General features: G+C 42.0%; 1 protein-coding gene across 1 annotated transcript in view; it reads left to right on the forward strand.

Annotated features, from left to right (window-relative positions):
- Nucleotides 1-15,522, forward strand: part of T265_13542 (hypothetical protein) — a gene marked incomplete at both ends in the record, with an annotated part of 33,975 nt that overhangs the window by 5,252 nt on the left and 13,201 nt on the right. The window contains 4 exons of the mRNA XM_009169379.1: nt 107-241; nt 8,855-8,974; nt 10,993-11,088; nt 14,537-14,680. Coding sequence (XP_009167643.1) covers nt 107-241; nt 8,855-8,974; nt 10,993-11,088; nt 14,537-14,680 — 495 coding nt within the window. The remainder of the gene's footprint in view (nt 1-106; nt 242-8,854; nt 8,975-10,992; nt 11,089-14,536; nt 14,681-15,522) is intronic.

Here is a 15,522-nt window from a genome sequence, read left to right on the forward strand (position 1 = left end):
CAATTCTTCTGGCCACTGGTGAGGTAAATGTCCAGGTTTTAATAAAACTTGCTCACCTCCTCATCCCGTCTACCGTCGTTCACAGCGCAGTGACTCTTCATTGAAGCTGACCCGCCCATTGGAATGGCAGCCAGCTATTGTGGAAACTCAAGTACTGCGCATTGGAACGTTCTTGATTGTTGCATTGCCCGGAGAGTTTACAACAATGTCTGGACGACGCATTCGAAACGCGGTAACCCAGGTAATCAACTAGTGATGACTTTTGAATTGCGAAGTTTCATTGAGGAGCGTTTCTGAGATTTCCACAAGTCTTCAGAAAATTGAATAGAAATAATCCTAGTTCGACTAAAAAAGAAGTCCTTTAAGTTCAATAATTCAGTCTCCGCTAAACAGGAACTAGGAAACAAACCAGCACTTTATTTTCTCGTTATTCTCTGCCTGTCGCTTATAAGGTCGTCGTGTATATCAGAGTGATAAATGGTTCAACTGTAGCACCTTTTCGGTTTTTAACTGCCTTGCTTCCAGAAGGAAGCACGAGGGCTGGGATACTGCCATGTTGCCCAAGCCTAGACAGGGGAAGTTGAGAGGATCAGGTCGGGTTCGTACCACGGACCTTCCGGTAAGTAAATTCGCGCTCTAACCGCTGAACCACCTCGCCTTAGTGATATTCATAATCAGATCTGTTTATAGTGAAAAGCTCCTAAAAAGAGGGACTTATGCCGTTAGGAGAATACAGCCATGATCTTTGTCAGCTGCAGTCAGAGCCCTGTTCTTGCGGAGAAGCCGACCCCCTTGACTCCTTCTCCGTCGTAGCTACCACATTCGTTGTGACAAGATGGAACAATGTACTATGTCGTTGGTTGTCGCATCAGTTTTTTCTATGGTCATAAGGAAACAAATGGTTCTTTCCGATACAATTTGGTTTAACATTGTGATTCGTGTGTGAAAACGCTAAATAAGTAACTAAGACCAACCTAATACTCAATATCCTACCCCCTGATTAAGTAAACAATTTAGGAATGAAGTTCTTGATCATTGCAGATTTGTTATTAATACCGAATCTACCGCATACACTGAAATCACAGTCCATCATCCATCCATTTTCGATCTACTGACCATCATCAGAACAGCGATTAACAGGGTCACTTGTCAGATCACGCTACGTTTTGTGAAAAGGATGAAATGTCGTGGAGTCATGTAGCAGGATGCTATAGATAACTACACCTTAATTAATCGATGTTAGCATGTGCAAGTCATTGAAGAATGATATGCAATTCGGTATTGTTTTTGTGAAAAAGGAGAGGTATCTTTTCACACTATATGTTTCGATGGGTCCTTTGAATCACAGTAGCACTGAGGCATGAAGCACCATATGGACCATTCTTATGAAACACGAAGCGTGGCCTCGGTTTCGAAAGGGTCATTATTTGTAGCACGCAATTTCTTACGAAAATCCAGTCGCACTGACTTATTCAGTGTTATCGTCGGCCAGTCGCTTTACTGTTCGTACTAGTTTCCTAATTTTTACTTATTCATCTATTCTCCTGTCTGTTTACTGGTTTATTTTGTTGATTTTTTTAAAAGCGATATTTATCATTCTCATCTATCAGGTGACTGACTCCAATACTCATCCCCAAAGACCTCATAAATGTATGAAGGGTCAACTATTTAAGAAAAACGTTGGCTACTATAATTTCAGGTACTTCTTCAAACCCGGTACAGAAAATTGTGCACCTTGATTTTACAGATGACTGGCCAAACCGCCGCTGTCCATTAGTGCCCTTATTGAGCTCTTAGAAACCTCCTCAATGGGCTAGACTTTGGAATAGTCCGGATATCCCCAGGTCTTTGATGCCAACTGTCAGAGAGTAGAAAGAGACTTAATATTCGAATGCGAATTCCAAATGAACATAGCATGGATATAATCGATATCAACTGTCAAACAGTTAGGCATGGATTTCGAGGATCGATGCGGACTTCAGGTAAGAAACATTCACGGAGTACGTACATCGTTGGCAGCGTAATCGGGAAGCGGATGTCTTTTCGGTCCTACTACTTAAAGTTGGGTTCCTCATTTCAAGCCCTACCATATTTCCTCTCACTTTCTAGCAAATAATCCCATCGATTTCAAACTATTCAACTGGGAAGATAAAATTGGCTGGAGAAATAGGAGGGAAACCAATCACTTTGGTGTTTTCAGGGAATAGTTTTCCGTGGAGACTTACAGACTCACATCTTCACCACATTTAACTATGATTTGATGTTTTATTCTGGCTAAGTTCTTGAATCGTCTTCTGCTGACCTCAAATCAAGATGACGTTATCCTAACTGCTTCATTCTGCAAAATGTAACACAGTAAGCTTCAACTTGTTTTCGAGTTATACCAAACTATTGGTTTTTGTTGGAAGTTCCCACGTAAACGCAATCCTAAGATATAGTCTTTTCCTCTACGTTACCTCGAAGCAACCCTGCATTCAAGCCTGAAAAAATAAATGTTACACTAACAAAATAGTTCACTTATGAGTGGTTGTCTAGCCGGACTTGAACAAAAGTGGACTTTTTATCAGTCCCCTTAGTCTTACGAGCAAGAGCAATTACATACTCATGTTAAGTCCGAGGAAATCATCGTAATTCATGGGCGACAGTTGGTCATGTTTGGAGAGACAGTCAATACTGAAACACACGTATCATATCGGTATTGACTGCTCACGGCGTTTGAGCTATGGGCACCAAAGGCGTTACCGAAGGCGTACGTTTTGTGTAGGTTACCATTTACAAGCGAGAACAAACCACTCCCACCGTTGGTAGAAATTGACTGTATCGAATCCAACCCCTGCCACTTCTCAAGTTGCTAATCCACGACATTTAGCAACCATTCCAAATACTTAGCACCCTTACGGTATGCCCTCTAACAGTCTGGAAAAACCTAAATTGTACCAAGCATACGCCTTGAGCCTACGGATTCCCTACTTGTCTGATGAATGATATATGGAGCTGCAGGTAAAGCATAAAGGGAACGACACGAACAGGATTAAACCGAACCACCTACCTCCAGCTTGGTTGACGATTGCCCTCTCAGCGGAGCTCCTGAGGACGCCAACCCGTATAACATTGAGGTCGTTGCGCATCGCATTTGCTGTGCTATTCATTTACTTAGTGGCTAAAAACCAGGAGGCTGTTTACGGCAGTAGTCAGTTCCTTACGAGACTTCCACAGTGGATAATACTTAATTACCTAGGGGAATTTTCGGGATTCATTCCCTCTTTTGTGCCTACAATCGTCCGTTTGTGTATCTGAGTTTCTTATCTGAGGACTCGCTATATCTACTCCCTTTATCATACAGCTCAAAGGTGAACAGGCTCGCCTGTTTAGAAGAGCAAATTTTGTTGGTTCTAGAATTAACTGGTCGGGGAGTACGAAAAACGCTTGCCATGTCCGTTATATGTCCCTAGTTCTAATCCTAACATGGCTTCGTTAAAAGGAAGCCTGCAATCCATTCCTTCAATGCAGTGATGTGAGCCAACCAAGCCATTCAAACCAGAGGGTTGTTAATTAAAATATCTTATAATTGCCAAAGCTTCGATTGGGTAATCTGCCTCCGTTAAGTCGTGATGCAGTCAATCTTACGTTTATCAGCAATATGTTTCTGCTTTATATGATCGGCATCTATTAATCCATCTGGTGATTTGTAAGAAAGGGCTAGCAGCAGTTTAGCTCCGTAGCATTGGTAACAGCATTCTCTTATACACCGTACGGGACGATTCGTGGGTTGTCATCGCATTACACGCATCACGTATGCATGCAGTGTTCGTGGAAGATGTTATGTGGGTTGGAAGGAAATATAGCCCCGCTTTTTCAGCTCAAGAACTCTCAAGTATGTAATTCATAAAGAGGAAATATGACAATACAAGTTGGCTTCGGGTGTCAGGCTTCAAATGCTTAATTCGAGAGGTGAATTTCATCAAAGAGACGAATTGGCCAAACTAAATATCTCACATATTTAGATTTCGTGAAACAGACCCAACATCACATTTCATTTAAAACATCTGGCCTTACTACAAAGGTTACATTTTCCCCATGTGCCTAGACGAATATCTGGAGTCATCGACGCGAATTCAGTGAGGCGAATTTCGAACAGGATTAGACGATGAAAACTGGGAACTTCTGTTTGTGATCAGCAAGCAGATGTCTCCAAGTCCAGGCAGTTGTTTGGTGTTCCGCTTCATAATCCAGCTTGTAGTGCGTCGGGTATGCTAGACTAAGTTCAAGTTATTGGGATTTTTTCTGGATAGATTTAAAGGTTTTCTTCATGGATTTTATTCCGAAATATAAAGTTAGTCTTCTCCGCTGAGAGCTGCTAACCTTACACATTTCGGTGTACAGTACTGTTCATATTTCCGAAGAGCTGATTCACTTCAGTTGACATGATCTTGACTGACTTTTACAGCAATGACTTAATGCAAGACTGAAATTTCAAAATATTGCTCAAATAATGTGCCCGGAAAAGATTAGGATTCACAAGAACTATCCTCTGTGAGCTGGACTAACCTGCAATCACTCAGTTGAAGAGTGAGTGCTCCTATTTCCCGTCTAAGGAGAACTCGAACGCACCGCTGTGCCAATGTTTAACCTGGATTGGATTGCTCTCAGTTATGGGAAATCGGCACCGGGTTTCCCGGCTTCGAATCACCTGCCGACTCTATTTGTAATAGAAAGTCTTCACTGACGATGGAAAACTAGGGAGTGTACCACAGGACACAGATATACGTGACGCATTCATAATGAAGTATCTGTTCCACATTCTACGTAAGCCACTCACTTTTGAAACAGTTAATATGCAGTTCAGAGATAACAAAGTTTGTAGTTCTTTAAGACGATCTGAAATTAAGCTGATAAGTTTTCTGCTCTTCGCCAGATAGAAATTACACCATCATCAGCACCTTCTCCACTTAAGTACGCCCAATTTAAAGACAAATTTTGTTGGCACTAAGATTCAGTTTTGGGTCTGCGGATGGTTGATTTTTTTGTCAGCTAAGTGTGTGATATACTTACCTTTTGGGTAGCTTCATGAATTTCCAACCAAGCAGTCTCCAGATAGATTTTAGTCTGGTTTTGTTCCAAAACAACCAGTATGGAGACAACCAGTCATCAATAAATTGCATATGTTGTCCCACACATGTGGCAGCCACAATCACTTTGAAGACTGCTATTTGTAAATAAATAACACTCAGGCACGGATCGAACACGACTGCGAAATGCACGGTCTTTGATGTCTACGCATGACCTGAAACTGTTATCTAAGCATACCACGTGGCGAAGTTCACTGAAGCGTACTTGTATATGCGGGTATTGCATTGCAGTCCAATTCGTGGCACCACATATACAGTGAACAGAAGTGTGAAGTTTTTTGCGGTTTTTCTGGTTTCTTTTTTCATTCTGATGACAAACAAATTACAAAGTTGGAGCCCCATATAATAAAGTGATTAGGCTTGTATTCTTAAACAACCGAATAGCTCAGAACACGTCCCCATGTCTACGTCGTACCAGTTCAAACAACTGGCTTGAGACCAATATGTCTAAACCTTTATCCTAACTCGACTACATAACAGTATTTCGTGTAAATCCAACTTTTGCGATGCGCGTTAGACATAAGTATAGGTGAGCAGTTGTTTGGTGTTCACAACTTCCATGTAGAGGTAATTATGGACAAGAATCAATAAATTATAATGTGAAGTCAAGATGTCGTATTACTGTCACTCTCGGTGCCTTCAGTAAGGAACGGTCACCGAATCGAGCCACATTGACATTTCTGTGTGACTGATTGTTGTTCAGGGGAGTTGAAGGTGTTGCAATAGAGTAGTGTCTGCTATGCAGCTGTAATGCGCGTTATGTTGCATCTCTTCCACTGAGGTAATATGTACAAAGTCTGCGTCAGACTCTTTGAGTTCAGCCATCTGCCTTCTTAGACCAGCCCAGTCAGTCGGTTGGTTGAGACATTTTGTGTACAACGCGGGTACTTACGCTCCAATGTGACAATTATTTATAAAAATTCATACCGGTATACCTGAACATTTAGACTGATGACTTTTTATTTTCCAAACATCGAAGTCCAGGTTATACAACGTTTGGTTTTTGTTACTCATCGTATAGGACCAGAGCTTGTTAGCTACGCAAATCACTTTTTCGGTGCTGCAGAAGTGTGGTCACAGTGTGACGTGAGCTTGCCGAATGAACCACGAACTCCGCACCAAAACCTCTGTGATATGAGTTGTATTGCATGATCACACGCACACATTACAGCAAATACAGAGACACACACCAGGCTCTCTAGACGGGCACAACCCTGTCAAAGTTCGACAATCAAAGGTCGTACGTGAGAAATTTTATTTTCTCTAAGGACTGGCGCACACGGGCACTTTGTTTAATTTTGTTCATCATGTCTAAATGAATTATGGTAAGAATTATTGGAATGCAGTTGACGTCACAAAAGAACTATTCGGGTACGAGAAACACATCAACCGCTTCTGCCTAGGAGTTTCAACCTACTGCACAGCAAAACTTAGCAAAACAACTTGCAGCTAGAGAGACGAGAGCTTCTCGATCTTTTTGTTCCACTTTAGTTTAGAGCAAGCGCTACTCGGTAGATTATTTGAAGAGTAACCGATAAATAGAAAGAACGAAAGAGAACACAGTTGACAAGAAAAACGCCCGAACCTCATGACAACTACACGATCCATTCATCCACAACTATGATGTTTTCAACAGCTTTACGAAAACACAAGCCAAGACTTCCGCTTTATGTTGCTGAATAACTGAATTTTATGTTTTATACTTTGGCGGCCGTTTCATAATGGAATAAGTAAAATACTGGAAAATAGTTATGAAGATGTGTATACATCAGCAGAAAATACGGTTTTCTGTCGAACGAGCCTAAGTTGTATTCCTGGTTTCACTGCATACTAAACGAAAGTTCTCGTGAAGCAACACATTAAATGGCGTACCTCTACAGGTACTTTGTAATAAATTGGATTTCATTCTTGTAAATTCAAGTAACTCTGTATGTAGCCAGTGATCTGAGACATCAGTGGAGAATTTTGAAACCCGTCATTGCAGTCTTGTTTCTAATTATATGAACCGCCGTTAACACAGGCATCTACTGTCTTCCGGTTGCCGAAGGCTCAGAGTTGGTCATAATCACTTCGATGCTTTAAGAATTCGATGGCTGCTCGAAAAAATAGTTTTCGGTACTTAAGGTCATGGCAGAATGCAATACAGTACCGGGTTTGGCTTGCATAGGTGCGACTGACACAGCTGCACAAAGCTGCTAACCACGTAGAATAAGGCTTGAATGAGGTCATTTTGAAATGTTTTCGGGTAGGAAACACGAACTGAAAGTTTCTAACTTTATAACTCGATTTTAACTGTGTCAAAAAATTTCGTCATCTGAAGCGAGGCAACCCGGAGAATGGAGTGAAGCACTTAAATGTCGACTAGTTAGTTTCAGTTCGCTTACAGATTTATTTTTGTTCTCCAATTCTGCGGCATTTTATGGGTCTACCTTTGGTTTGACGCAATGATCGCCGGTTATCAACAATTGATTAAAACGTATTCGGAGCAAACTGTAAACCAACTAGCGTATCTCTGCAAACACCCGCTTCTGAAAAAAAAATCAAAATAGTTTTGTCCACATACTGCCTCTGCATCGCCGCGTATTCTTGTACACCATCTCTCTGAAGGCAGTTTTCGAATCTTGTTTCTCGTTTAGAAACAAGAAGGGGAGTCTCTTCAAAACCGTGCATTCGTCCGGTGTAAAAAAATGCTCTTCACCCCGGTTTTGATTAAACTATCTAGCAATCCAAAGTGTATTTGAACTAAACATCCAAACTTGTCGCAAAATGTTGAAAATAAATTCAGTAATAATATATCTGTGATGAATATGGCATTGAAACCTGTGACAGCACAGACAAAAAGGTCAAGTAAGGCCGGACTCACGAAAACAGGCGATCGTACGACAATCACTGATCAATCGTACTAACGGCGTAACATTGGTCGGTGCCTACATGTTTTCCCAGCAGTGAAATCAGATGACAATCCTGGAGTGTTAACATCCCCATGTACACAGCCACTATGCAACTGAGGTCAAAGTGTATGTTCACCCAAGTACCTTCGGGTCAGCCAATTTTAATCGCCGCGCGAAACCACGATAGAGTGATGAGATACTAAATGAACACGATTAATGGCAGATCCATGACGAATCAAACACGATGGATCACTTTGTTTTTCCGATGTTGCAAACTGGATTTAAGTAAAAGATGGTGTGAGTGAGGGGCTAAAGGTTTAAGAAAGAAGGTACTTGGTAAACCGTTTGCCAAAAAAAATAGTGAATGATGAAGGGAAAGGATCCCCAAATAACGACTAACAGTACAGCAAGGGTATACTGTAAAAATATCGGACATTTACTATATTGGCTTTCGCATAGTCAGTATCATCTCTCATTCTCCCCACGGGCTGTTTGAATGCGAGTTTTAATGGACCATATTATCGACTGGATAACTTCAAATCTAGTAATTAGGTTTGTGAGATCAAACTCAGAAGTGTAACATTTAAAGCGCACTAATAGGTTTTCCCGCATTTTCAACCCAAAGAGCAAGCGTCGTTGTTTTCTTTTGGATTCTTATTGATCATAGCTTAAATGGACTGATTGTTCCATTCTCAGAAGTACTTTTCTTAGGGTGCACCGTATTTCCTGGGAGGTGAATATTTCTGGATGGAGGCCCTTCTCACAGTCACATCCTTGGAAGAAATCATTGCGTAACCTTTCTCCCTGACCGATGTGCTCTTTTCGCTCATGCAGGTGGTACATCGGGAAACCGGTTATTGGCCGAGATTTAAAGGTCCTTCCGAATTTCACGTCGTACTGGCTGGACTGTCTAACGTGTACACGAGTTACGTGGCAACTCCCGAAGAATATGAGGTAAGCGGTCCCAGAAGAACAACAGGCGCTGATATCCGTCAGCAAGAGACACTGTGAATTGCATACCAAAGCCAAGTTGACGCTTGATCCAAGTCAAAACTTTTATCTTTCAGTAGGCAAATCAGCACTCAGTTTATAGTAGTTCACAAGAATAATCCCCTGATTTAAGATGGGTTATGTAATCCAATAATGTGTATGGAAGCGCCCACTTTTTTAGTTTCATTGAAAGGTCAAAGTTTTGTTTACTGCCTTTACCTGCCAGACATAAATGCAGAATAGATGTAAAAGTGTTTTGGCAACATGAGTGAACGTGCAGGCATACGCACGTTTAATTAGCTCACCAAAAACCACACGCACTGCTTGACTAGCTTTTTTACAGGGTGTGGAAAGCGCCTCTGTGCTGGAAAACAACCAGAAAATCTTTAAACGTTTTCCATCTCTTTTGGAAGTTGTTAGCAATGCACTTCTCACTTATCCCCAGGAAATGTAAACCTGCGACCCTCCGCATGAGGGTTGATCTGTAACGTCTTGATGTGCTTCCTCAATCAGTTGTATGACTGGCCTGGATTTGCAATATAAACTAGGACACATATTAGATTTAAGGGGAGAAGATGCGCTGGCTTGGCGCCGCACGTACATTTTTGTACTTAGATGAAGAGTCTTGTTTAAAGCTCATCCTCAGCATCATTCAGCCCACCTTACTGGGCGGAAATATAACTGAGGAGTTTATTCTAAATACCCCTTAAAATCCGAGAAAACTGCAAACAAACGTTTATTTCCAAAGCCGATAGACCCATATGAGGTAAAATTCTTCCCTATTGAACCTGAAGAGCACATAGAGTATTGGCACAACAATCCGGGTATATTTTGATCGCACATTCGCACAAGGGTGCTTTGGTCAGCGTATTCGGCAAAAAATCCCTACAAACGCAAGTTAGTGGGAAACGGACTGATGTTAAGTAGGGTAGAGTCACCGAGAAGAAGAACTTCTGTCCAACTAAGTCCGGTTTCTATTAGGCATACGTGACTACCTCGACGAATCGAACCAACTGTTTTGCAGGTGGGTAAAGCAGGATTTCAAATACAGTATCCGCGTTTTCAGTGTGTGCGATTTTCACTAGGTGTCGGACAACGGAAGGCACCACTTGCCAGTGGTTTGGTGTCTGTTGATTGCTGTGAAAGGCGGACTTACTGGATTAGTTTGTAGGTCATTTCACTCGGACTGGCACGAGTTTGGCTACTCTTAGTCGGGGTTCCAACTAAGTCGGTTTCTATTAGGCATACGTGACTACCTCGACGAATCGAACCAACTGTTTTGCAGGTGGGTAAAGCAGGATTTCAAATACAGTATCCGCGTTTTCAGTGTGTGCGATTTTCACTAGGTGTCGGACAACGGAAGGCACCACTTGCCAGTGGTTTGGTGTCTGTTGATTGCTGTGAAAGGCGGACTTACTGGATTAGTTTGTAGGTCATTTCACTCGGACTGGCACGAGTTTGGCTACTCTTAGTCGGGGTTAATTTACCGTTCTGACCAAATAGATTGCCAGGTTCCCTCACATGAGATCAGATAATGCAGATTAGCAGACAAAGATAGGAGGCTGACAACGCAGAAGGCCCCTTACTTGTCTTGCAGCGTGGTACATGCGTCTTAGTTTCAATGCAATAAGGCATTCCGCTTGCGCAATCCCTTTTTAGGGGAGTGAAATGTTTTGAAACTGAAAGCACAGTATCCAGGCTAGGGAGCTCAGTACGGTTTTGCTTCACAAACACCGACGAATAATGCTTTGGGGGATATATTTCATCCACCTTATGATCTCAGATGTCAGGTCTTGGTGTTGACTTTCCGGCATAATTTCCATGAATAGATGTGCGGTATTAATGACACCATTCACATAGGTGTAATGTGAAAATTTCACCATGCTGTTTCAGATACGTGAGGTAAACTAATGCTTGTCTACTCGTCGGCACAAAATAGTTCACTCCATGTCTATCTCTTTGTTTCGCTCTAAAATGTTTAGCTGCAGAGGTACGAAGGCGCTTCCACAATCTACGGACCTTTGACCCTTCCAGCTTATGTGGAACAGTTTCAACATCTCACAACAGCCTTGATGAAGGTGGGCCGTGATAAATCATCTTTATTAAACTGTTTTGCGCATCACACGTTTTTTGAAATGCTTTTTTTCTTCACACGACACAAATTCAAAGTATAAAAGCTATGGTTACCAAACCGGCTGATATTTGTGTACACGGTTTCTTAAAAGTCCCTATCACACCTCGCCGTGTGGTTCATGAAACCCTCTAACCTTATTTTCACATTATCACTCCGTCCTTGTTGCCACTGTGATTAGGCTACCTGATAGTTCGAACCACCGGAACAAACTAAGTTCTGCCCAATAAGTTAACAAGAGTTATCCAGGAACAGAATAAAACACCTGATGCAGTACGGTGATCACTTGTTCCTTGCTGAGGAGGAATGGGATCCCCATTTAGGGGAATGGAAGTCCCGGATTTTGAAGGTATCAAGTATTGTTTGTTGGTCTGGTTCATCTGATGTCATCTCCAACATACGTTGCCATGGCAACCGCACCACCGTCTAGTTTCAGCCGACTCTTATCACAAAAGCAAACACTAGTTAAGCTAGTGTTAATGAATGGTAGTGGGAAGTATGTATTGATTATTTATTCGTCCTTAGAGCCTTCAAAGAGGCGGTAATGTATGCCACCAACATTCAATAAAACCCGGTTTCAGGATGCCCGTCCCCGTCAGCTGAAAGCCGAATATCGACAGCACGGTACTCACAGCTGGCACCGCATTATTTCTATGGTATTTATTTTGACTCTGTTCCTGGTTGAAAAAAGATAGGAAAAAGTGCATTTTGATATTGTGGTGCTATTCACTTTAGGGAGTGCTGGGGTGATTTATACTGGTCAGTTTTGTGGCAAAAGTTTGGTCATATTTTTGAAAGCATCTGGATGCCAGATCGGTGAACACTTTTGCAGTATTGATTCAACCTAGTTTTGGAATGCCGTTCTTTTGGATTGGTTTACTCGACAATACTTATCATCAACGTAGTTTCGCTTATCCATCTAGGAGTGGAGATATAACCTAAAATGGCAACTCTGTCCTGCACTATTTCCTGCTAGCATCGGTAAATACTTTTTCTCCCGGGGCTAATTTGAACACTTTCTGCACCTTTTGTTGTGTGCTTTGTCACGTTGGTTGAGAAGCTTGTCCACTAATGCAATTTCGCTCACCAGTGACGATCGATTTCCTGCTTTTTCGTTTAGTGAAAAATTTTGATTACATACTGAGCCAAAGTGAACCTTTGGTATTGCGGTGATTTACATAAGTGTTCCGTATCGAAAGACACATTTGCGCCATCAGAAAACAAACAAGAGCAGTAGTTTAAACACCTGATACAAAGACTTATAGGACTGACATTCTGCATTGTACCGTTGCAAATTAAAATGAAGTGTCACAGTTAAAATGTTGCGCATTTTTCATTCTGCATTTGGACAAACCGCAACCATCTGCGTTTCACCAAGTGCTTCAATACAGGACAGTCTTCTTAATCACCAAAATACGGGCCCAGCGAGGTAGTTAGCTACTCAATGAATGTCTGAAAAACCAGTCTGTCAAAATAGTATCCGTTGAGGGTAAGCTACGCACCCGACCAACTAGCGTACAAGCTCGTTCCTGCTGCCAACCCATAGTGTGACGGGGAGCGACGGAGCACTGAATGGAGAACAGTGGGAGCTTGATGGCAATTTCTGGGCTTGTGAATAGGACGTTGCGTCCCGCTGCATATGTAAGCATTGAACAACCCAAATGGCAGGCGGCCGTTATTAACATTAGTAATTCCCTCCAGAAAAGACCTATATCCGTAAACTACTTGCATCACATCCACACTTTCGCAATAGCAGATACCTGACAGATCAACGTCTTACCGCATAGTAGATGTCGTATTTTTCAGCACATCTACAAAATTCACACCACACTCGTGATGTCCTCATGAGAACAGACCAACGACAGATTTCGTTTTACTTGGGGTTCATGGATAACAGCTGCTTGACATTTGGAGAACCCAGCCATTTCTATTGTTCTTAGTCAAGGATGAGCTGCCCTGCAGCTAGTTTGGGTTATCCAAAAACTTAACTTACGAAAAACGGATGTGAGTCGGCATCAGGACGGCGCGATTCATACAAGAGACCTTGTCACATTTGGATCTGCTGCTCCTCTGGTTATCGCAGTCTGAATGACTAATCGAAATAACACAAAAGACGAAAGTCTGACCAAGTTTTTAAGGCAAATATGGTAAGCCTTATTGCCAAATTGGGTGATAGCCGTGATCAGAACGACACTAGTCTGATTCCTTTAGGCTCAGAGCTTGTGGAACTAGTATCGTGATCCAAGAACATTAGTAGTGCCATCTATTCAGCCCACCTAATCTGCAGAGTTTACGGTCACCTTTCACCTTCATTTGTGCAATGTCAAACGGTTAAAATTTATGTCCATTTCTGATCACAGCTGGTCGTAGTAGGAGGTAACTTCCGCAACCTAGGGTTAGGTAGTAGGATATTTTCACATGTAATATTTCGATAAATCACGAGTTTTCTTCAGGATTCTTGCAATGGTTGGAAAGAGGCTTTTTTCGAAGCATCGAAAGCGTTGATGTAGCCACTTGAATACTGAGCAGTTGGAGACGTCAGTGGCTACTCGGGAAGTAGCCGAACTTACACGTTGGGATGTTTTTTGAATTTCATGTTGTTCCCATATACTATAGATCACTGAACACTTTTGTTCCAAATAGGAACACTAGTTTTCCGTGGCATCTTGCCGAATAAATCCCAAAACCTCTTGCTCCGACTAGAATGTCACGAATCTCTCCAGGTGCCACAAAATCATGCGGTCAGCTTTGAAAACGTATCGTGAATTCTAAATAAAGTAACTCCTTGGTTTATCCAACTTTCCAACTTCGTGCGGTAATCCCGCTACTTGTAGCAGCAAAGTAAGCGTTTCTTTCATGACCTCTCTGGTTGATTGGATAACTCCTATCTTTGCAGCATAGTGCGATAGATGACGACTATAAGATCAGGAAGAGTCATATTTAATCTTTATAATTGTCTGAAAACTTTTGCTTATGTCCATTGTGGACTGGCATCCGTCTCCGGCTTTGTCTGTCAAATCGAACTATGCTGACGGGCCTTAACATGCTGAGTTGCAGCTGTGACCGGCTGGACACTGTGTAACCTGTTTTCACCGGATGGAATAAGACCAGAGTGTCTATAGTTGCATCGACGTACGCATAATCCGGATACGGTGATTTCGTGATTTGAGACTGGCTAACGCGCCGAAAAACAAGAAAGCGAGAAAGTACGTGACTTGATATTGTCTATATGCAGCAGGTTCTCGCTCATGAATTAGACTGTTGGCAATGAAGCACAATGATCTCGATCCGTAGAGTTGTTTTTGGTCGTTGTCAACATTCAACCTCATCGTGCAGGTGATGCAGGAACCCCCCCCCCCAAAAAAAAAAACTAGAATTTACTCTTTCCGTTTCAGGGAACACAATTACCTCCAGGACCCACACCTCCTTACCTCAAAGATCATCTTTTTAGCGGTTTACCGCCGGTGTTGTTTGACGCCGCTCCTTTCGGATTCAAATTTGGAGACGTTATTGTCCCACCAAAAAGCATTTACACCCAAGTGAGCCACACTTTTGCAGTAAATCATGAATCTGTAATCCTTCATTTACCAAGGACCAATAAGCTTGCGTGTGTTTGCTCACAAGGAATGCATACAGTGGGTTTGTGATGTGATCTGCTTCCCTTCTGCGCACGCCTCACTGAACAGTCGAGGCAGAATACGTTTGGAGTTCACATACAGTTGTACGCAGGCTGCTCTTTGCGCTGATTGATCGCGGCCTGCTTTCCTGACATTGACTGCTTACCTGTCTTCATCCACTAATCATGAGCGGGCAAAGTCAGGATGAGATAAGTTCTATGCTCCCTGATGTTAAGTTTCTACCAATCGGGTCAAGATGTTTTTATGGGATAAATTTCGCTGAGGAGAACCCATACGGACTGAAGTTAACGAATCTAGCACATGGTATAAGAAACGCATTACAAATCTGTATTACCTTTGAAAATCAGATCTGAAATAATTACGACCACAGTTGCTTGTAGTAGTATCATGCTTTCATGATACATTTTTATGATTCTTATGCAGACTTAGCCCGAAAGTACAAAAGTCGCTTTTTCTTAGTAGTCCAAATAACGACAGCTAAAGAGTCACCATGCAGAATCGCAAGTTTTCTATCAAATAAAATCCAGTATTTAATCCCCTGAGGTGACTGTTCCCACTCAGGTTGTGTAAACTTTATCCAATAGGAAAAATTAACGCACATTGGGGGAGACTATCTGGAACATTTGCTGTATACGGAGCGAAACATGTCAACGCACTCTCACAGACACTGTTTAAAATGGGAAGTTTATTACTGTGGCTGTAATACAAATCAAATCAGTTCATCACCATCATCATCATCATCA

This window comes from Opisthorchis viverrini (assembly GCF_000715545.1).
Source record: "Opisthorchis viverrini unplaced genomic scaffold opera_v5_77, whole genome shotgun sequence".
Classification (NCBI taxonomy): domain Eukaryota; kingdom Metazoa; phylum Platyhelminthes; class Trematoda; order Opisthorchiida; family Opisthorchiidae; genus Opisthorchis; species Opisthorchis viverrini.